Genomic DNA, 24052 nt, shown 5'->3' with positions numbered 1-24052 from the left:
TCCCTAGCCCCCACTCCAAGAACTAGCAGCACTAGTTTCTGCTGAAGATACACAAGTATTCAAACGAAGATGATACTGGCAAATGTTTTCAGAAACTGCAGATCCCCAGGTCCCAATCACAACTGTAGAATGATCCCTCCCTTGTAGAAAAACTAGAAGTTTATTCTCTTGAAAGAGTAAGAGGATATTTACAAGTCGGGAGGAAAGGCTTCACTATGGGAAGAATTCACCAAAATGAACTCTAGAGGGCATCTGCTATGACTTCAAGGTAACTCCCCTCCCAGCACCCAGCAGACTAGTGAACTGGCCAGTCCCTCTGAGCAAGAGGCAGCATCTTCCCAGTGTTGAACCTCTCATGCCACTGCCAACTGTGTGGTTGTGCATCCTTCTAACACCCTGGAAATAGCCACGTCCCCACCTTCCTGAGGCTGGAAGAACTGCTTGCCCTGCAGAGCCATGTCCAGGTTCAGACCTGCTGAGTCCAGTGGACTTAACCATCAGGAGCCCAGGGTACTGTAGAGTCCAAAAGCCGAGCACTTTGGTCAAAAAGACACTAAGGTTTGGACTCCCAGTTCCTCCCAGAATCCTGGAACTAAAAGAATAGGGTGTGGAAAACTCCAAAAGAGCTATAGGATCAAAACAATTCTCCAAACACTTGAACCTCTTTAAAAAGAAAGGGTTCTCTTTCCTAGGATTTCTCTTTCTAAGAACTCCCTATATGACAAACCATCAGCCAAATCCCAAACATGGATTCCATTAGTAGTTTTAACAACCACCCATCTTAGGGAAGCCAAAGGAAGATCTGATCATTCTGTCATGGCCTCCACCTGCTCACTTCCTGGCCAGCCCTGGGCTGGAGCTGCTGCTAAAGGGAGTTGTGCATCAGACAGACCAGGACTTCATTTAGAGCCTGGAACTAGGTACTATTCTTTCCTCAGTTGCCCACAGGTCTACTTCTAACGTCCTCTGTCCTACTTCTAAAGTCCCATACACACATATCCACTACAGCTGTGACAGTAACTGCTGGAGTCTTCCTCTCCTTACATTGTGTTCTTAGTTATGTGTAGTACTTGAAAGCTCCACAAAGACAGGAGCAGATAGATGTGTCATCAGGTCTTCACAAAACTCACTAAGATGATATGCTCCTGCCCTTCACAAACTACTTTCACAGACTTTGGTGATTTTTTGGCATTTCAGCTCTTTGGAATTATTTGGAAGTTCTTCAAGTAAACCCTTGTGTTTCCTAGGATGTTTGTTCATGCTGTATATGATTATGAAGAGGCTTTAGGTTGGAGACCGGGGTGGGCAGTTCCCCTGACATGTAGTATTGACAGTATATGACAAGCTAAACAACGCTTCAAAATCAAAAGAAAGAAAACTGTGGGCAGTGATATAATAGGGTTAATACAAGGTTGTCATTCTCACGTGAGGGCAGATGTAAGCCTTTTCTCCCATGGCATCTCATTCTTCCACAGTCCTAGTCTCAGCTACTTACCTCTGTGGGCAGCCATATTGGAGTCCTGGCAACACCCTCTCCTCTTTTACTCCATCAAGGACCATTACAGTCCCTAGTTTTCATAACCTAGGATGAGCTCAGTTTGCAGCTGAGATGCTCTGCTTGCCCACACCCTAGCCCATGTCATAGCACCTATGTCCATGTGAAGCGTTGCAACCCCAGATCACTACTATCTGTGGTATAGCCTTGATAAAGGAAATCCCCAGAAGCTCTTCCTCACAGTTATGCAGATTCTGCATGGTCCACTTGTGTGTGGCCCCACCAACCAGAGCCTTCTGTACCTGACTGGAACAGAAGCTGAAAATAAAGTCCAGCATTTCTAAGAATTTGTCAGGAAAGATGGGTTCTGTCATCTTTCTATCAGAAGAACTCCAGGCAATGTGCCTAGAGAGGTCAGATTGAATATGGCTTGTCTTAAATACAAATCTGAACTTGGGAAAACTAGAAACCCACCTGTCACAAAAGTGTAACAGTGGAAAGGCGCCTCTGAAAGGAAAAAAAAGCCAAAGCACAAGAGCTAAAATAAATAAAAGTAACCCACTGCCTCACATAGAGAAAGTCCAAGAGTAGATTGTGTTCAGGCATGACTAGATCTAATAGCTCTGAGGTCATCAGAGAGCTCTCTCTTCTACCTTCTAATTCAGTTCTTACCTCTGCCTCCCTCCAGAATGTCTAAACTCTCATCCACTGGTGGCTAAGAAAGATGATATGGAAGCACAGGTACACTGCATACCTCTAATCTAGAAACTCAAGCAGGATGGCTGTTTCTTTCTGACTCTAAAAGAAAACTCCTGGGGAAAAAACAAACATGATTTGGACATGCTAGGCTAATGGGAAAAGGTTGGCTGCAGTGAGTTAGATCTTGAAGAACCACACTTGGGGGAAGGCAGGTCCAGCAGAAGTGTTGGCTGATGAAAGACTTAAATGGAAGAGCCTTTTTTTTTTTTTACCATGACCACCCACACAGTACTCCTTGAAGCACAAGGAGCAGAGTAGCAGCCTTCTCACAGACCACAGCACCTATGCACAGTGAGACTTTTATTAGAAATCACCCTCCAAACACACCACGAAGTACTGTGGGTCCAACGTGTTTCCTGAGGAAGGAGGGTCACAGTATTGGGGTATCAGGGTCCTGGGCAGCTTGGCCAGTGAGTCCAGGCAACTGCCTAGAACTGATCGTGGCCAGCACTCCCTCACAGCAACATGAACCATCCATAAGAACCTCCACAAATGCAACACAAGAAACACCAGAGCACACACATCTGCACTACACATAAATAATAATAAATACAGAATTCCATTTGCTGTTATTGGCCTGACAAAAGGAACCCAAAGGGAAAAAGAAAACCAGAACACCTTTCTCTCTGCTGGACCAATGGGGAGAAAACCCAAATTATCAAAATTCCTCAGTTACAAAATACTTTTTTAAAAAATTCCATTATTAAAAGAATAAATAACAAAATATATAAAAAATAACTCAGTTGCATCAAAATTATAACTAGGAGTTATATCAAGATTCTTTGTGGCCTATCTTATAGTCAAATAAATGTTTTTGTTTTGATTTAACTTATGTAACTCTTATGGTGCCCTAGTGTGTAGTCTAGTTGAAATAGTATAAAATTAATAAATAAAAACAATAAATACCAAACATTAACATAACAGGGTATGAATATAAATACTTATATCATGACAAAATTAAATAATTTACAGAATAAACTAGCTACTTTCAGTGTCTTCCAGGAAGTGCAATTTCTCTACTTTTAAATACTAATTTGGAATTGCAGTCACAATTGACTTGGACTCTATTTACACGTTAAGAACATTGTGTTTTTAACACATTAAATTAAAATATTACCCTTTTCACATCTTGAATGGATCTAAAAAAGAAGTGAATTCTTGGTGGACTCCCACTAACAATTAACCTCTGATCTCACTGTCCCTATCTCAGTCACCTTGGATACAGAGTGAGCCTACACAGGAAATGATAACAATGATGGGTCTAGCACCTGGGTGAAAGTACAGAAACCAGAGGCCTGGCCCAGTGGTCCTGGACTTAGAGCCCAGGCCAGGGGCTTAAATACTGGAGCCAGGAGGAAGCAGTTCTTCATGCCCTACAGGCATCTGCTGCCCAGGCAAGAGGCTGATTTTCAGGGCCTCCAAGTGAAAAATACCTTTAGCTGACTTTCTATGATGCTCATCAACTGTGTAGACTGCCATCTGGAATGCCTGTTCCTAGATTCACCTCTGAAGCAGAGCATTGTGCACCTTTAACACAAAGCTGAATTAAATGAAAACACAAAACATACTTGCCACGTGGGCCTCAGTGAGCATAGCCAGAAGCCTAGGCATGCCCTCCTGCTGAGACTAACACCCACCAAGTCCATGGCTGCCCTCCCAACCTTGACAGACAATGGAATACTGTGGCTGCAAACTCCAAAACTTCCCTGAGAACCTTGTCCATGAGTTTCCACTGGAGACTTTGAGCTGCTCTTCAGATTTCTTTCAAAAAACAAAAATAAATCGCTTTGTAATACTTCAGTGTTCCCAGGCACTCACATAGAGAGGTCTTCATGCCTGGGTCTAATGGGGACATCATAGGAGACACTGATTTCCAGGCTCCCCTTTGGGTAAGCTGCCCAAGGCTCCACCCAGGCTGCTAATTAGAAGTAGCTATAAGTCAGAAGTCCCCACTGTGAGGAGCAGAGCAGGGACTCCTCTGTGCAGTGCAGCCTAAACCTGAATGCCCCTCACAGCTTGCTTGATCGTTTCCAGAAGGCCTTTGTTCTCCGGGTTCTGGTAGCAATCCTGATTGGAGTACATGTCAGTGAGGGTGTTCACGTAGGCATCAAAATTCTGTTCACATATTGGCTCCTAGAGAATATAGAACCAGGTTAGCAGGCCCTACTATAGTGGACACCATATAGTAGAAACTAGTTGGAAAGCCTCAACCCCAGGTCTAACCCACCCCTGCCAAAACTAAAATTCATAGCAACAAAACTCACCGTCATTGGAACCCCATTTTACCCCAGTTCATGAACTACTCAGGACTAGATCCATAGCAACAGCTACCCTATCAGAGCACTAAGAACACTACCAAGGGGTTGGGACCCTTCCCACAGGATCCTTCCCGAAGGACTCATAACCATAGTAGTGAAGTATACCCACTCTTCCTACCCTTGAACTGTCCCTTGGGTATCTGCCAGCTCATCTGCAATACCCACAGGTGATTTGCTGCCTACCATGTGTGGAAGGCGGATATTGGCAAGACTTTGGATGAGGGCCTGGCTCAGCCCGGACAATTCCAGAAACAGGGCCTCATTCTGCTCCTCAATGAGCTTATTCTCCTCCTCAATGTTCTTCAGGTTCTTCTCCATGGAAGAGATCTGTTGCAGAGACATAGAAAATGCTACCTTCCCTTGGCCCTGGCTTGCTGTGAAAGCACTGGCCATGCCTCACAGTAGTCTAGGAAAAGACATAGCTCTTAAGTGGGAAAGAAGCTTGATCCTGCTCCGTGAGGGTTACCCCATCCAGGGAAAGAGATGATAGAACCCTGGCCCTTGAATGGAGAGAGTAAAGGTCCTTTGGAAGTCGCCTCTATCCAAAGGAGGTAAGAGCTGGTATACCAAGTACCTAACCCTACATGTGGCTTTCTCTGCCTTGTCCACCCTAGTGGTGGGGTGAAAACACAGACTCCAAGGCACCCTCAGCTCAATCTCTGCCAATTCCAGCTGTGCTCTTACTTTGCCAGGCTTCCTGTTACTTTCTGTAGGATAAGAATAATTGTATTCAACTTGTGGGTATTAGGTTGCCCCTACCTCTGAGTCTTTTCCTCCCACAAAAGACCAGTGAGCTAACTGCCTCAGCTCCAGGCACATTGTCTCCAGGCTAAATACAGACAAATTTCTCCATCTTCCACACCCTGGCAGTGAACTTACATAGAATTATTCTGTTTCTGAGGTTCCTAGTGTTAAAAGATAGCCCTGGGATTAATTGTACATCTTCATGGAGTAAAAGACTGAACTCATGGGAAGACGATATGTGACTTGAGACAAGGACGGTGAGCTCTCTTTGGAAGCTGCAGATGAGGATGAGTGCTAAAGTAGGTGGCTAAAGTAGTTCTAGAGACCTGCATTCCTTTTCCTTCAGCCAACTAGAAGGCTAGGACTTCCAAAGGAATGCGAGTAAAAAGAAGTAATCAGTGTTTTAAAGATAGGCTTTGTTTTGTGGTTTAAAGACAGTGCCATATCTCTGTATTGTCCAGGATGCTCTTAAATCTATGAGCTCATACAGTCCTCATATCTCAGCCTCCTGTTTAGCTGAGTACCACCACACCAGGCTCTTTAAAAATGAGTTTTGAAGTTAAAGAGATGGCTAAGTAGCTAAAGAGCGCTATTGTTCTTTCAGAGGACCTATGTTTGGATCCTAGCGCCTATAACAGGTAATTCAGTACTGCCTGTAACTAGCTTCAGGGATATCTGACATCTCTGGCCTCTATAGGCACTTACACACACACACACACACACACACACACACACACACACACAATAAATAAATAAATAAATAAATGATGAATAAGTAAATAAATAAATCTAAAGAGCTAGAGAGATGATTCAGGCAGTTCATAATCTCTTATAACTTCAGCTCCTGGGGACTCAAAGCTCTCTTCTGGGCTATGCACAAATGTGCACAAATTCATACAGACACATACAAATGTATGTAATTAAAAACAAAAATGAAATCTTTAACAAAAATAAGCCTAAAAATTATGAGTTTTAACAAATAGAGAAATAAGATTTGCTATCAAAGCCAGGCGGTGGTGGTGCACGCCTTTAATCCCAGCACTCAGGGGGCAGAGGCAGGGGGATCTCTGTGAGTTAGAGGCCAGCCTGGTCTACAGAGTGAATTCCAGGACAGCCTCCAAAACAATACAGAGAAACCCTGTCTCTAAAAAACAAACAAACAAAAAAGATTTGCTATCACAAAGATGAAGGCTCTGGGGACTCTAAGAGATGACATATCCAGAGACATAGCTAGAAAATGGTGATGGTCCCAGATAAAAGTTTCTTTCCCTCCTGTTGTCACTTTCAGTGATCCTGGGGACAACACATCAACATGTACAGGACACATAGTACAAGATCTTTTTAACTCCATGATTGATTCTACATATACACAGGCTCCTGATATGTGGAATTAGCCCACAGAGAAACTAGATCAAGATGTGTGGAATGGAACATGTTGTGACTGCTGCCCCCAGAAAAGGACCTGCTGTTTTCCTATTTGTCCTCTCTGCCCTTGATGGTTTCTATGTACATTTCCTGTTCTTTGTCTCTCCACACATTAGGGGCCACTCAACATAACATCAGCTCTGCCCTAGCCCCACTGAGCAGCTAGAAGGTAGGCCAGTAGCCTTGTTGCCAAGCAACAGCCATGCTCACCAGCACTCAACACTAAACGCTTTCCTCCAAGAACAAATCCTGAACAAGGGAATGGAAAGATTCTCATCTAACCCACATTCTATTGAGGAAAGCAAGGAGCTCTTTAGGTGGGGATGGGCAAGCCCTGCCACTGGTGTGTGGCTGTGCTGGTCCAGGCAGGAACAGAGCAGATGAGCTGTCAATGCTAATAATACTGGAAACAACACTAACAGATTGTTCTTGCCAATGGAGTGATCCAAGAGGATGACTAACACCAGCCACCTAGAAGTAAGACTCACAGGCAATGCAGTGAGTGGGCAGCTAACCAGTGCACTGCGTGCTGTGTTTCCATCAGTTCAGCATCAGTGATACTGATGGAAGTAGCAATCTACAGATTGGTTCTGGAGGACAGGGAAGAGCCAAGTAGAGTAATGCCACCTACCTGGGACTGCAGCTGTACCATGGCAGCTTCCATCTCTGAATTGGACTCATTCAGGTCTCGTATCTCCTGATTCAGCTGCTTGATCTCCTCATCATTCTCCAGCACTGTCATGAAAGAAAGAAAGAAAGAAAGAAAGAAAGAAAGAAAGAAAGAAAGAAAGGAGGGAGGGAGAGAGGGAGGGTGAAGAAAGAGAAAAAGAAAGAAATCAAGAAAAAGGAAAAAGACAGAAAGACAGACAGACAGCTATGGCTCTGTCCAACTGCTTTGAAGACAGCAAGTGGGGTCTTTGTGCAGAAGTTAGCCTCTTGCCAAGCCCTGAGCTCCTTTCTTGAGCATGAATATTGGGAAATCTTGGAAACTGAGAACAGTATTATTTTCCTCATGCCTTTACCTTTGTGGGATGCAAAGGTCTCTTCACAGACATTAACTGCTATGAACAAAGGGAGATGTATTTAAAGAGAATCTCCTTGCCTAAGTGAGAGGGGCCACACTGTCCACAAACTCATGGACATGGCTTTTGGTACCCTCCTATCAGACTCTGACCCATATAGTCACCAAACCCAAGGTCAGAGTGAACATGACTATCAAGTGAACCCTGAGGTCCTGGACCCAGGCTTTGAGAACTTCAGGGCAGAGGTTACAGGCCAGTTGGCTCAGGGCAAGAACTATCTCTACCATGGATCATCCTCAGGGGAGCTCAACATTCCCATCCCCTTCCCACAGCACAGAGAAAATGATAAGAAGGGACATCCCAAAAGGGCATCCTCACCATCACTTGTCTTGAACTTTGGGCTGAGAATCTCATCACCTGAGAGTTTTCCTTTCTTTCCAGCAAAGGTTGCTCTGGGACAGCCAGACAAACTAGAAGCAGAAGTTACACATCACTGACTAGTTCAGGGACATATAAAAAGCATGTGGATTGTCACACATGACTTCATGTTTGTGCAATAATTTCATCCACATCATAAATCAAAGTGGAGACTAAGTGCAATGTACTTTGGAAGCATAGAGTTAGACTACCCTGCCCACGTGGCCCGGCTCCTGAAGCCTCATCTCTGGCCTTGGCATTTCCCTTATGCTGTATATCTTGTGACTACCCCAGCTGTTCAAATGAGACCCCATTTTTTTCTGTACTCCTAACTAGGTCCACCACTCTCAAAGGCAATTTACTAGATACTTACTTACAAACTTCTACCTCCTTTCCTTTGTCACCTCATCAAGTAGGTATACCAAGCCCTACCCAGTTCCAGGTATGTGAGGGCTTGTCCTATACACATCTCAGGGAGAGTAAGCTTCTGGGTTTTTTTCCGCCCACTACTCTGCTGTTTCCCCCCCGATCCCTGTTCACCATTCACCAGATTCAATAACTCTCATTTGTTTATACTATCTGTCCTCACCCACCCGACCTAACACACACACAAAAGGGCAAAGGATGGTTGTCTCCTCTGTCTCTACTCCATGATGTTAGGTGTACTCTCTGCAAATGTTTTTGTTTAATGGATGTATTAACTAACTTTGTAGGTGGAAGAAGAAATAAGGGAGAGAGGAATAAAAAAGGGAGTAGGCATCGGCTTTCACTCCAGATGAAGGTTACTAGATACAGATTAGTGGCTTTTTAGAACAGAGTGGAAAGGGGTCTGATGAAACAAGGTCAACTCAGCCCTGTGGTAGATATTGTGGGCAGGGGATAGACTGAACACTGTCTAGTCAAGAAGACGTATAGTTTATCAGGTCCCTTGCAAAGCAAGCAAGTGCCTTTGCCCAAAATTAAAAAAATAAATAAAACAAACAAACAAAAAAAAAACCAGGCCCCAATGTAAGAAGCAGGACACAAAGTATAGGAGACAAGAAGTCAAATATGGGCAGAGACAGGAGTCTATTCATTCATAGTCTCCGTGTTTAGCATGGCACTGATGATAGGGAAAATAAACATGAGTGCGCAGAGGAACACTTATGAGAACAAATACATTCTGAAAGTGAAACAAACACCATCTGGTGCCAACAGCCTCCATGATTTCTCTCATTCAGCTGCCTACTTGGGTCTTGCCTTTCCTGGTAGAACTGCTGGTCCCATTGAGTACTACTGGCTTGCTCCCACCCCCAGGGATTATGTCCCAGCCAAAATGTCCCTGATTGCTGACATGTGGTTCAGGTACCTCCGGTGGGTGAGGAAACTGCCATTGGCATGGCCAGAGCCGTCGCAGCCTGGGGTTGGGCAAGTAGGGCCCTCATTCTTCAGCGATTTCCAGGAGAAAGATGAACCATTGAGAGCACCCTCTTTCTGCCTCCGAGCAGCCAGTGGGCAGCCAGAAGCACTCCTGTGAGAGGCATATTTGCCGCTGATGTGGCCAAGTCCCACACAGCCTGGAACTGGGCACCTAGACACAGAAAGACTGAGGTGATCACAGGGGCCCTAGGTAGAAGGATCTGGGAACTCTGCAAAGCCAGGCTCTAGAGATCCAGCATTATGCACTTCGTACTTTTGAGTGAGGCAAGAAGCCAGTCAAATCCCATAGCTGGCTTTCCAGATGGGGTTGCTATCCATCTCCCTCTTTCCCCTTGGCCATTGCATAGCAGGACTGCAAATCAGGAGGGTGATGAGGACACCCTAGGCAAGGCAGGTCAATAGGTCCTGTTAACCTACAGCTTCGAGCTGAGACTTATCATAGCATGGTACCCATGGGTGTCTGGAGAACACAGTGCTCAGACAGGAGAGTCTTGGCTCTCACTTCCCATAATCACTCTGCTGGAGACTGGCCAGGAACAGTGCTTCCTTTGTTCCAGGCATTTGAAAAGAGACAGAAATCATATGGCAATAAAATAGATGTGGATGACAAATGTCCCAGGATTAGCTTGAACCAGTGAGGTCTGGGGAGCAGGGCCTCCAGGAATGCACCCATGTCCCAGAACAAAACTTCAATCTAAAAACTTCCAGTCCTCTCCAACAATTGAAACTCTATCAAGTCATCATTCGTCACATATTCACTATATGCTAAGCACCTGGCAAATACATAGGACTCAAAGATACTGCTGCTGTACTTTAAGGAGTTCTCTTTGAATACAAAGAAGTCAGGGCAGAACATCTTCAGGAAGATGGAGACCAGAAGAAGTCTCCTGCTGCTACATAGTCTCCTGCTGTATCCTACTCCTGGAGCATAGGGCACAATGTCCAGCCAAAAAGTAGCAAGTTAACAGCAGCACAGTGACACCACACCTCATCTCCAGGAAACCTTGGAGATAGTTTCCTATCTATCTTTATACTCTCTCTTGCTTCTCCTTCCCTTCTTGCTCCTCCAGCCTACATAGACCTCAGATAAAAGAATGTACACAAGGTCAGCACAAGTTGATCTCAGCCTGCAGCCCACAACAAGGACACACCAAGAGCCCCCCCCCACACACACACAGGGGCTCTAGATAGCTCATGTTCAATGTCTAGCTCATTAAATCTGGATGCAAAGATAACTAACCTTAGGGTTGAGATAGGACCCCTACTGAGTTCCCAATATCACAAGTTCAAATGGCCAGCTGAAGTAGGCTCTTCAGCCACTCCAGACAGGTAAAATTTTCTAACCACTTGTAAAACTCCTAACCTCCTTGCAAGGAGGAGTTGTTGCTGTTTACTGGAATCTCATGAATAAGCACTATTCAGGAGTGATTCCTTTCTCTTAACCATGGTGTCAAATCTTCAAAATCATCCATTTTGATGTCATATTAAGACATGAATAGGGCATGAGCTGAAAAGCTTCCATGCTCCTCTGAAGAGCTTATCTCTCCCAGAATGCACAGCAGGGCACAGAAGCCATATGTGCAGGAACATGAGACGTGAGTCCAAGATAGCACAGAACAGAGGAATAGCTGTCAGATGCAGGGTTGCTGGGGCAACGTGGACCTCCAGGTGTGGCAAATAGAGCAAGGGAAGCACCAACACCTGACGTCCACATGGAACTCCTGTTGACTTTTATGACCTCAAAGTGTTCACATGACTCAGTCTCAACCAATGCTTATATGAAACATTAAGAATGGGAATTTGGACTGGAACCTAAGTCTTTCTGGAATACAAAAAGAAAAAGAAAAGAAAAGAATGGGAATTCAGTGCACACTACCTCAAGAACTGAAGTGGACAAGGTGTAACCATGGCAGTAAACTTTACAACCAAATATTTCAAGAAAAATTCTGAATTGTAATTGAACTGTTCATCTCCAAAGTTAAAGGAGCTTGTGGGTTTCCAGACTGCACAAGGAAGTTAGCATGCTGAGAGCAATGAGTGGGAGCAAGGAAGAACCTGCCATTTGATAACCTTTTCCAATCTGTGCTGAAGATACTGATCTAGATCAACCCAGAAGCAGCATCAGAGGGAGGTCCAAGCCTCAGACCCAGGAGCAGGGAGCAACCACTGGGTGAGACGACAGTAGTGGTTTCTAGCAGTAGCTTCCAGAAACTATTGCAAGACATTCCTCTGGGAAAGAGCACCTGTGTCCCAACCAGCATCCACTGCCATTTCTCTGTTGGAGATACCCCACTGCTACATCAACCACTGAACCCTCAGTCCCACCTACACCTAGAGGAACAATCACTGGAGCTGTGAACCCATCTCCAAAGGGAAGAGCATCTGCTGGAACTATAGCCCTACCTGTACCTCAAGGAGTGACCACCTGAGCCTAGGGCCCACTTCTACCAGGAGGAGTGTTCACAGGAGGCTTTGCTCTGCTTGTGCCTGAAGGAGTGGTCAATGAAACCACAGCCCCCAACTATACCAATTGGAGAAAGAGAGACCCCCTGAAGCAAAGCTCCGCCTATACTGATTAGAGAAAGAGATGCACCACTAGAGTGGTGCTACAACAGCAAGATCTGAACATCCCAACATAGATGAAGCAGAAGAAAACAACCTAAAAATAACTTTATGATGATGATTGAGGCCTTAAAGAGGAAAAGAAAAATTCCGTTAAAGAAATGGAGGGAAAGATAAACAAAAAATTGGAAGAAATGAACAAATCCCTTTAAAAAATCAAGAAAAAGCAATCACATAAGTTAAGGAAACAATACAAGACTTGAAATTTGAAATATAGCCAATAAAGAAATCACAAACTGGGGGAATCCTGGAAATGGAAAGTCTGGGTAAACAATCAGGAGCCACAGGTGCAAGCATAAACAATAGAATACAAGAGATGGAAAAGAGAATTTCAGGTGTTGAAGATATGATAGAGGAAATAGATTCATTGGTCTAAGAAAATTTTAAATCCAACAAATCCTTAACACAAAACATGCAAGAAATCTGAGACACCATGAAAAGACCGAACCTAAGAATAATAGGAACAGAAGAAGGAGAAGTTCAACTCAAAGGCACAGAAAATATATTCAACAAAATCAGAGAAGAAAACTTTCCCAAACTAAAGAAGTACATGACTATGAAAGTACAAGATGCTTGCAGAACACCAAATAGACTGGACCAAAAAAAAAAAAAAACCATGTTCCCTAACAACATAATAGTCAAAACAACAAACATACAAAATAAAGAAAGAACATTAAGAGCTGCAAAGGAGAAAGGCCAGGTAACATATAAAGGCAGACCTATCAGATCTACACCTGACTTCACAACAGAAACAATGAAAGCCAGAAGGTCCTGAGCAGATGTTATGCAGATACCAAGTTGCCACAGATGCCACACAAGACTGCTTTACCCAGAAAAGCTTTCAATAACCATACATAGAGAAAACAATATATTCCATGATAAAACCAAATTTAAACAATACCTATCCACAAACTCAGCCCTACAGAAAGTACTAGAAGGAAAACACCAACCCAAGGAAGTCAGCTACATCTACAAGAACACAGGCAATAGATGAGCTTACAGCAGCAAATCCCAAAGAAGGGAATTGCAGACACAATGCCATCACCAACAACAAAAACAAAAATAACAGGAACTAGCAATCACTGGTCATTAATATCCATTAATATAAATGGTCTCAATTCACCTATAAAAAGACACAGGGTAATAAACTGGATATGAAAACCGAATCCGTCCTTCTGCTACATACAAGAAACACACCTCAACCTCACAGACAGACATTACCTCAGAGTAAAGGGTTAGAAAAAATCAAATAGACCTAAGAAACAAGCTTGTGTAGCTATCCTAATATCTAACAAAACAGACTTCAAACTAAAATCATCAAAAAAGATGCAGCAGGGCATTTCATATTCATCACAGGAAAAATCCATCAAGAAGAAATCTCAATTCTGAACATCTATGCCCCAAACACACGGGCTCCTGCATTTGCAAAAGAAACATTACTAAAGCTTAAAGCACAAATCAAGCCCCACACATTAATAGTGGGAGACTTCAACACCCCACTCTCACCACTGGACAGGTCTGCCAGACAGAAGCTTAACAGAGAAATAAGGGAATTAACAGATGTTATGACTCAAATGGACTTAACAGACATCTATAGAACATTCCACCTAAACACAAAAGAATATACTTTCTTTTCAGCACCTTCTCAAAAATAGACCACATACCCGGTAACAAAGCAAACCTCAACAGATACAAAAAAATTGGAATAATCCCCTGTATCCTATTGGATCACCACAGCTTGAAGTTAGAATTCAACAGCAATGTTATTTTCAGAAAGTCCACAAACACATGGAAATTGAACAGTGATCAACTGAACCACCATTGGGTCAAGGAAGAAATAAAGAAATTAAAGACTTCCTAAAATTTAATGAAAATGACTGCACAACATACCCAAAGTTAGAGGTCACAATAAAAGCAGTGCTAAGAGAAAAGCTCATAGCACTAAATGCCTACATAAAGAAGCTGGGAAAATCCCACAGTAGTGAATTAATAGAACAACTGAAAATGCTATAATAAAAAGAAGCAAACTCACTCAGAATGAGTAGATGGTAAGAAATAGTCAAATTTAGGGCTGAAATCAATAAAATAGAAACAATACAAAGAATCAATGAGATAAAGAGTTGTTTCTTTTGAGAAATTCAATGAAATAGACAAACCCTTATCCAAACTAACCAAAAGATAGAGAGAATATTCAAATTAACAAAATCAGAAAAGAGAAGGGGGACATAACAAAAGACACTGAGGAAACCCAGAGAATCATCAGGTCATACTTCAAAAACCTGTACTCCACAAAATTGGAAAACTTTAAGGTCCCTGGCAGTGGGTCCAAGATCTAACTCTAAAGCACAAACTGACTTAGTGGAGCCTATCCTATATGGAGAGATGCCTTGCTCAGTCTAGACACAGGGGTGTGGGGGCAGGGAGGTGCCTGGGTCCTGCCTCAATGAGATGATGGGACAGACTTAGTAGACTTCCTAGGAAAGGCTTTACCCTCCCCAAGGAGCAGATGGGAGGTGGAGTGGGGTGGGGGAGTGGAGAGAGTGGGAGAAGAGGAGGGAGGGGAACTGGGATTGGAATGTAAAAAATAAGTCAATTAAAAAAAGAATGGGAATTCTACTACAACCCTTGCAAAACTCGTACCTGCTAAAAAAAAAAAATCCCATCCTGCTTTAATGTGCACTTGTTTAAAGATGCTGGTCAATTATAAATATTTTATGAGTGAGGGGAGGCTCTGTAAAATGGAAATACTTGCAGGCATCCCATTCTTGTCATAAAGATATTAGGAAATTCATCCTGTAAGTGCTGCATGATATTTAGTCTACATGAAATCAAGATCACAGTCTCTTCCTAGTTGCAAAGGTTTTGTTTTTAAAAAAGCAAAGTTGACAGTACTTTAGAAAGAAAACTATTTTCCCAGCTAATTTAAGAAATACCAATCTCAACCTTAATCATTTGCAAATGCAGTATAATTCACCAACAATATCACAGCCCACAGGGTCCTTGCTGGTATGCTCGATAAAGGCATCCATATGATCCCAGGCAAATTCCTGGATTCTCAAGAAGAAAAGTATTTTTTTTCACACCAAGATTTAACCAGTACATGCCTTGCGTTGTTAATTTAGTACCCATTACAGTTTTTGTTGTAAAAACTAAATACATTTTATTAGGCTAAACAAAACAGTTGGTGGTGGCAACACCAACTGTAATGTGGTGATATCTTGTTTATACTCTAACAAAGAAAGCTTTCCTGAAGACCAGAGGGCTGAGCTACCCACTAGCTAACCATAGAAGTCTGGAGGTCTGTACAGATAGACAGGAAGTGATATGACTGGGTAGAGAGAGGAATATAAGGAGGGAGGAGACAGGAGCTCAGCCCTTTTTCAGCTGAGGAATTAGCAAGGTAAGAGTTGGCTGTGGCTTGCTCCTCTGTCTCTCTGATCTTTCAGCATTTACCCCGATACCTGACTCTGGATTTTATTATTGAGATCAATTAGAACTTGTGTGATACTCATCAGGGAATGTCACTATATCTGGGGCTCAGTGTTGGTGTCTGCTGTTGACTGATGTGGCACTCAGCAGCAGGTCTGCTGTGGTGAGTGGAAGTCCATGTTGCTGAGCCCATGCATAACCACCATCTCTGCCACAATGGCCACTTTGTTCATGGGCCCATTGGACAATGACATTAATGACTGGGAAAAGAGTCTGATTGCCCACAGAGTCATCCTATCTACTTGATTATTGAACTCCTCCTTGGCTGAAGTCACCTATTGGTGAGCATTTACATAGGATACAAAAAATATATATGAAATGAATATAAGAAATTAATAGGATAAGCAATCTAGGTTGGTAAAACAGGTGGTGGTTTTAGTTCCCTAATGGATAACTTCGATGTGTTTTGAGGGAAAGAGGAAAGATATGGAGAGAAAGGGGAGCTACAAATGTTACTCCTTGACTCTCAGTAACTTCTGGAGGTTTACAGAAGGGTGCAACAACAATAACAAATGACTCTACAAAGGGATTTGTAAAAGACATTTAGACCATGGTGGTAAGAAAGGAGTTCCTTGTAAAGGAAAGAAAATAAAGACCAAGGATATCCTCTTTAGTCCCTACAGTTTCCAGTTTCAGCTCTTCCAGTCTCTCCTGCTTAACTAGCTCTAGACAAAGGGTTCTCAACCTGTGGGTTGAACGACCCACAAGACTTGCCTAAGACAGTCAGAAAACACAGATATTTATATTATAATTCATAACAGTAGCAAAATTATAGCTATGAAGTAGTAACAAAAATAATTTTGTGGTTGGGGGTCACCACAACATGAGGAACTTTATTAAAGGGTCAAAGCATTAGGAAGGTTGAGAACCACTGCTCTAGACAGACCTGCTGGTGGTCAGACCCATAATATTCAAAGATCAGCATCTTCCTAGTGAACTGCCTTCTAAAACTTCACACATGAACCTTCTTGCCAGACAAAAACAGACTTCAAAGCCTGTGAGGATCCTGGAACCACTTCAGGGCAGCAGGGCACTTAACTTCCCAAAGCCCCACCAAAATACCTCTGACCTGAACCCAGAGAACATGGTCTGGGTTCAGTTTTCAGGAAACAATGTGTCAGGTTCCAATTCTGTAAAAATTAATTATTATCATCAATCAGTTTAATGACCAGATGTGAGGAAAAGTCTAGAATAAGTTGTTTTGTTTTGTTTTGGTTTGGTTTGGTTTGGTTTGGTTTGGTTTGGTTCTGAGACAGGTTCTCATTAAGTAGCTCAGGCAGGCTTAAACTCAATGATCCTGCTTCTAACCTCCCAAATTCTGATATTCCCAGGTTTCTATTCAAAAGGCATTTTATTTCTTGTTGTTTAGTTAAGCATACAAAAAAAAAACCTCAATTTTTCGAAACAATGAAGGAGCCAGAATAACCCAACATACTTCATCAACTCGGGGTCCTCCTTGTCATCCTTGGTAGGCGCCACCTTGAGTCCACTCTTCTTGGCACGTGGGCAGCCTGACAAACTGGTTTTGAAAGAGGAAAACATGCCACCTCAGTCCCAGAACAGCAGCTCCCTCACTGTCTGCCTCATGCTACTCCCTCAAGTTCTGTGGCCCCCTGTGGGGGTGGGAAGGAGGGAAGAAAGGATCAATCAGTCAGCTGACTCATCAGTTAAGCTTTCTTGTGGAACAGAGTTGGCTCATACACAACTTTCAAATAGGGCAACAGAACAATCAGAAGTGGGAAATGTCTCCAGGAGCCTCTAATCTGATACTTTGATTTTACTGTGTAGGGTTACCTGAGAAATTCTGGAAGAACCAATAATTCAAAAGAGATACAAATGGACTCTAGTTTTCGGCAACTTTAATATCTAATTCAGAACATTAGAACTTTGTCTAAGTCAGAACTTTCACCACTACCCTTGGCCCCACTCACCTCCGGTGTGAAGCATAGTTCCCTGTTATGTGGCCAGAGCCATCACAGCCAGGTGTGGGGCACCTGCAGAGAAACATGAGATGAGACCATAGCCTGTAAAGATATTTGTCCCTTTGGACTCAGCTCTCAAATGAATCCATTATCATTTATAAGCTCTAGATCCTTCAAACAACCCCCCCATTATGCATCTCTTTGCAAAGGAGCATCACATACCTTACCCAGCCTGCTATTGCCAGCAACAGGTATTCAGTATCAATAAGGTCATATCACAGACTCAGTACTAAGCCCAGCTACTCCCAGGGGAACCCAGAAAGCCAAGAAAAGAGTAGCTGAATGAGACTAGCTTTACACCAGATACCAAGATAGGTCATTGGGTACAGTTTGCTGTGTCCATTGCATCCACAGGAGATTGTGGGCTCCCAGCTTAGCCTTTTATTGGGTTCCAGTCTCTTCTGGTTATCCAGAACACATCTCAGCTTTAAGTCTAATCATAAGAACTCACAGAGATACCCATGAGTACCTGATGTATGGCCACTGACCTGATCCCTGCTTGGTAAATGTAGAACTCAGCCAGTGTCTTTTATAGGCTGACGAACCCCAGCAAGGGTAAATTGGAAACACAGAATATAAAATTCAAGCAAATACATCAAAAAAGTCTCATGAATATATTCCATAAAGTGGTAGAAATTATACTTTAAATTATGAACATGGACTTTTCTTGAGTTGTTTTCTCCTAAATGAAAAACGACAGCAGGTGTTTATTAAATGGTGTTGACTTGGACCCATCTCATTAGATCTGCTGCTTTACATCTTGCCCCTAATCACAGTGCCATCCTATCGGAAACAGTAAATATTTGGTGTTGGTTATCCATGGCACCTTAGCCTGGGGAAGCTTCTGACCTTCTGTACACAAACAGTATCTGATCTTTGGAACATAGGACTTCCTATATGAAAGACAGAAGCCAGGAGTCTGGAGGACGGCACAGCTGGCGTCACCTCTTGTGACTTTCTTTCTGGTCCCTCAGATCTTTCTCTGTGTGTCTTTCCAGACTCCTTGGGTACCCCACTGTGTCACATACTGGATACTTCTTTGGTTCTCAGGCAGCTGACCCACCAAATCTTTCTCTAGTCTTTATGAGGCCATATAGTGATATAAATGCTACATTACCACCATGGTGGCCCTCCTGACTAGAGGTCCAAGTACAGGGAACCAAAAATAGTTCCTTTCTCCTCTCAGTGGGAAGAAGCTCAGTCTGAGGCTCCTTGTCCTCATATCAAGGGAGCATCCAGCAGAGGTTCAGAGCAAAGAGTGGTGGTCACCCAGTGGCCATATAACAACCCAGGCCTCTGAGCTGTGAGTGGATTAGATGCAGATATATATATTCAACAGCACCAGTGAGTCTTGGGAGGGTCTATGGCTCCCAGAGAACAAGCAGGTGCCTAACACACAGGAGAATGTTCTGAATTTCTTGCTAATGTGTTATTTGATAGCTTTCCTTCAAGTTATACTCAAGGAGGACAGTGTCCACAGACTAAGAGGACTAGGTATCTTCTATATACTCGCTATGAAGGCTGCCACAAGAACTAGAACTGCCTGCATCCTGTCTGTCATCTGCTTCGACTAAGTGTGTTACCTGAAAAGAAGGAAGAATGTACACTTAAGTGGCATCTCATACCTCCCACTGTGTCTCATTCCTGTGCTGCAGAGGTGCTACCTACACTCTTTATAGCCTGAAATGGCTCCACAGTGTGGAGTAGTATGTATACTCCCACCACGGTGAACTGAGCAGCTCAAGACAGCCCCTTGTCACACAATGAAGGAGAATAAATGACCCTGGAACTTGCTTAAAAACAGAGAACATGCCTGAACATTTCCGCATGTTTCCATTTATAGGGGGGCCACAAAAAGAACTCCATTTGCACTGCATTGGCCAGCCTGATGCCTACCCAGACAGAATAAGGACCCCGGGAGCACTGGGGTATCAGGAAATATGTGAAAGAGGTCATGGTCACCTTCTCCTAGGACCATACTGGAGTCTTGAGCAATGAGATAATGAACCCAGAAAGAGCTCTGGGACTAGAAAAGCCTTGGAGGCAGTGGAGACACCTGAGACACCCACCCATGAAAGGAGACTTTCCTCTGCTGTTCCCATACAAGTTTTGTATTAAATTTTTTCATAGGCTTAGAGTGCAAACCCTCCCAGGGGTTATTTCCTGACTGGATCAGCCAAGTTTCCTCCTGTTTGGCCCTCAATATCTGTTTTAGGGCCACAGAATGTATGGCTATATCCCGAAATAGAGTTTTGTAGGCCTTGTGTTGGAAATCCATGACCCCTAATCACAGTTGGAAAAGGAAGCAGAACTGGATATAAAAATAGGTGTGAGGAGACGGGCGTTGGTGACACACACCTTTAATCCCAGCACCACTCGGGAGGCAGAGGGAGGCGGATCTCTGTGAGTTTGAGGCCAGCTTGTTCTACAAAGCGAGTTCCAGGACAGCCTCCAAAGCCACAGAGAAACCCTGTCTCGAAAAAACAAAAAAAAAAAAAAAGTGTGAGGGTAAGCCAGAATACAAAAAAGATAATAAAAAGTATGGAGAGGTGTTCACTGAGCCTACAGGACTGTTCTCCAACTTTGAGTTTCAGGATTAGACTACAGTGTTGGTGAGTGAATGAGCCAATTATATGAGCCTATAAGGTGTAAACCTGATATTCACTACCAGAAGGAATGGAGCTGGTTAGAGTGAAACTGGAAACCCATGGACTTCTGTCTTGGCACAAATCAGCTCAAGTCCCCTCTGTCAGCATTCTAGCTTCTTGTCCAGAAGGTACCAGTATCCATCACCTGTCTGTTCCCCAAACAGACGCAGTGAGTCTTGGCCTGGATTCAGAGCCCCTATCACAAAGGACTATGAGAGGGAAGATCCTGGTCCTGCTATGAGGAATAGGACAACAGGGGAGTAACTCCCTCTTCCTAGGTCTCTACTCGGCTCTGGTCCTGTGAACAAGGTAACCACAGCTCAGGGTCATGAAGGCTATAATGTCACAGGTCAACAGAGAAAAATGAAAGCCAGAAACAATGAAGGCCCCATCTCCAGCTCCAAGAGAATAGATGCCTGGAAACCTCTGGGTGCTTGCTCTTCTCTTTCAAGGACTGTCAGGCAAACTGACAGTTGTGGTGCCCACAGAGCCTGCTCTGCCTATGTGTTAAGGCAGAGAGGCACAGAAGCATGGAGAGGGCCAGAAAAGAGAAGCAAGAGCATTGAGTAGGATTGGGGTGGGGGGAACACCAGGGAGAAACAGAGCAGCCAAGGCATAGGGAGCAGGAAAGCAAGGGGCATTCTCTGGCACTGTTAGTGATAATTCATTTGACAAGAGCTCCGTAGCCTGTAGCCGCCAAGCCACAGCCAAGTTCCAGCTTTTCTCAACATTTAGAATGGCAGTAGGAAAAGCAGGCCCAGAAGCCATGTCAGAGTTCTTGGGAAAGACCTGGAGCGGTACAGGAGCTCTGATCCAACAAGTGAGATGGACAGTGCTTAGAGGTCAGATTGGTCAAAGCAGGATCCACAGGTGCAAGGACAGCAGCCCAGCCAAGCAGAGTCAGCCCTGCTCCTCTTCCCCATCCCAGGAAAGCAGAGCCAGCCTGGGATGGTACCTTAGAGAAGGCTGACTTGGTAGGAGCCTCATAAAGGAGAGAGCAAAGCCAGGGAGCTGCCCAAGAGACAGGCAGTCAGTGAGCGCAAACATACTTGAGGTCAGCAGAGTGGGCAGCCATGAGGTTTCTGAGGCTCTTGTCAGCAAGAGGGCAACCAGAGAGGCTGAAAGAGAAGAGATGGGATATGGGGTGAGCCATAGAGGGGAGCAGAGGAGATGAGGAGAAAGACCCCCCCAAACACACACAAAGCACTGGAGCCAGACCAGAGGAGCAGGGCACGAACCTGCGATGGGAGGCATAGTTCCCGGTGATATGACCACTGCCATCACAGCCAGGGGTGGGACAGCTGAATAAAGGAAAAAGAGCATCAGAACAGAGGGTCATGCACACCTGTAGACCTTCCCCCAGAACAAGTCAACCAAGGGCAGGTGGACATCCTCAGATCACAGCCCTCACTTCTGGGACTGGAAATTTCTCTTATGCAAATTAACCTTAACTCAAGAAGGAAAGTGAACTTGAGGTAAGGATGCCTCTGAAGCATGAGTGCTGTGTGTGCATGCACATGCTATGTGTACACATGTATGCTCATGAACATGTGGATATGCGTGCTATGTGTACACATGTATGCTCATGAACATATGGATGGGGCACTCCTCCCTTCTCCAGCTTCTAAAACAGCACAATCTTCTCTGAAAATGAGATCCAGACACCCTGGGAAATATGGGTACCAAGGTAGGAAGAAACCAGTGGGGTGCAGTATAAGGAAAAGAGGACCCCTATATCCTTCATAAAACTAGCCATGAACACAGGTGAGGGTGAGATCACCAGTGAAAAGGGTGCTAGGCATAATCCTTCACATGTGACATTAGAGGCTGATGAAAAGCTCTGCTCGTTCCAGCTTGGGGTCCAGCAGCTGCCAAAGTGAGAGCTGATGTCTGTGAACTTCTCTGCCCATGACTACAATCATCATCTTGCCCTGTTGTGTTCTGGATTATGGGCTGGACCAGAGGAGCATCCTCATTCTTAATTGCTTTCAGAGGATCATGTTCATATCCGGCTCAGTGCAGATCTGACAGAAACCTCATCACTGTGAGCTACCTGGATCTAGGTGGTTGCTGAGTTCTGGAACCAGACCTGCTTTCCCAAGATTCATGGGAGACCAGCCTGCCAAAACAGCACTTACGTGAGAAGCTCCTTCTTTATGTCCTTGGAGAGAAACTTCAGCTTAAAGTTGGTCAGGGTGACTTCCCCTGGGTACTTCCGCTCCTCAAAGTTCTCTTCTGACACCTCCTGATCATCTGCTTCAGAAGAAGCAAAAGAATGTGCTGCTGGCTCTGACTGAAAAAACAAAACAAAAACAAAAAAACAAAAACAAACCAGCAGGGAATATTTTAACAACTGGCAAGGAAGCCAGATGTCCAACCTAGTGGGCAACAAAGAGGGACCCTTCAGTAGTATCCATAAGATGTTTTACCTTATGAAATAGGGAGGAAGACCTAGCTACCTCCAGACAGAAGACCACACTATGAAGGCCAGGATGCTTGGCTTTGGCCAACCTCCACCAAATGGCCATAGAATGAATACCTGGATGCAGTACTCTTTAGGGCTCATCTGTCAGTGGCACTCAATAAGGTTGTTGCAGTATCTCAAAGCTGAGTTAGATAACATACTAGTAGCTTAATGATAATCATAGTAAGCTTGAGACCCTTGGCCCACAACATGATGCCTTGACCAAATCAGACCCTTGACAAACACCACTAACTGAGGTGTGGGTCTAGGTGCATTTTATTACCACCTAAAGCCTCATGGGTATGGCACAGGGAGTGAGAAACGACAGGTCTTCCATTGAAAGTCAGGGTTCTTACAGCCTTTGAATAATTGCTTCTAGCAAGACAGATACACCAGATTTCATATTCCAGAGATACACCTATTTACAGGTTTCAACAGGCGATTCAAGCACTGCATCTAAAAAAATGCAACCCTCAAACAAGAGAAACCTGTGAAACTACAGCCCACAGAGCAGCTCTGAGGAGACAACTTGCAGTAGCTATTATGATTCTTGTCACTAAACAAGGATAGTGATTTGTTTGCCTGAGCAACTAGACAAAGGTGCTCAGACAAGTCTTCAGGGTCAGTGAAGCCAGAAAGTAGAGGCCCTGAACAAAAAGGGCTCAGAGTACCCATGATATCAGGACAGTTGCAGTCAAAATTGGTGAACAATTGGGCAGGACTGATGGGAGGGTCTGAGTAAGGAATCCAAGGCAGAGGGAAAAGAATGGGGAGCACTGACCTAAGAGTTTTGAGGGGGGAGATGAATTATGACTAGGAAAGGTTGGGAGAGGAAAGGTTTGTGGACAATTGGCAAAGGCTGGATGTGGAGCATAGGACAGGACTCAGCGGGAGGACCTCAGGACCTCGGAGAGAGATTCCACTACAAATGCCAGCTCATTCCTGGGGAGATGATATTGCAAGAGGATATGCTGAGAGAATGTAATTAAAAAGGCCAGAGCTGAACTTATGCTAAGGAAAAGGCAGGGAAGGGTACCAAGACATCTACCAACCCACAGCCTAAGAAATCATGGTTAGCAGACTAGGGAACAACTTAACCCAGAGAGTAAAGCATGAATCTTGGAAGGTTCTAGGCCCAAGAGAAGACAGTGAAGATACTACATAGAGGGCACACCTGCTTCCACTAGGGCTGCAGTCTAGTACAAGAATGATTCAGTTTCCACAGAATCCAATAGATGTGGCTCTATG

The 24052-nt window shown here is 44.0% G+C and overlaps 1 protein-coding gene across 5 annotated transcripts in view; it reads right to left on the bottom strand.

Annotated features, from left to right (window-relative positions):
- Window positions 1-2539: 2539 nt before the first annotated feature.
- The window catches only part of Myt1 (myelin transcription factor 1), a 64499-nt gene continuing 42986 nt past the window's right edge, over window positions 2540-24052 (bottom strand). For 2 of the 5 annotated variants that reach the window (XM_005074567.4, XM_040733058.1), the window contains exons 14-23: window positions 22479-22633; window positions 21579-21641; window positions 21390-21458; window positions 17642-17704; window positions 17146-17229; window positions 9529-9750; window positions 8142-8233; window positions 7373-7476; window positions 4756-4899; window positions 2540-4387 (exon numbers count right to left, since the gene is read on the bottom strand). In XM_005074567.4, the coding sequence (XP_005074624.1) occupies window positions 4247-4387; window positions 4756-4899; window positions 7373-7476; window positions 8142-8233; window positions 9529-9750; window positions 17146-17229; window positions 17642-17704; window positions 21390-21458; window positions 21579-21641; window positions 22479-22633 (1137 nt within the window). In that variant the 3' untranslated portion in view covers window positions 2540-4246. The remainder of the gene's footprint in view (window positions 4388-4755; window positions 4900-7372; window positions 7477-8141; window positions 8234-9528; window positions 9751-17145; window positions 17230-17641; window positions 17705-21389; window positions 21459-21578; window positions 21642-22478; window positions 22634-24052) is intronic. The other 3 variants (XM_040733059.1, XM_040733060.1, XM_013116591.3) reach the window with 3 other exon arrangements.

This window comes from Mesocricetus auratus, unplaced genomic scaffold, assembly GCF_017639785.1.
Source record: "Mesocricetus auratus isolate SY011 unplaced genomic scaffold, BCM_Maur_2.0 Super-Scaffold_100028, whole genome shotgun sequence".
In the NCBI taxonomy this organism is placed as follows: domain Eukaryota; kingdom Metazoa; phylum Chordata; class Mammalia; order Rodentia; family Cricetidae; genus Mesocricetus; species Mesocricetus auratus.
The sequence above is the reverse complement of the archived record's forward strand: the minus strand, read 5'-3'. Positions and strand labels throughout refer to the sequence as shown.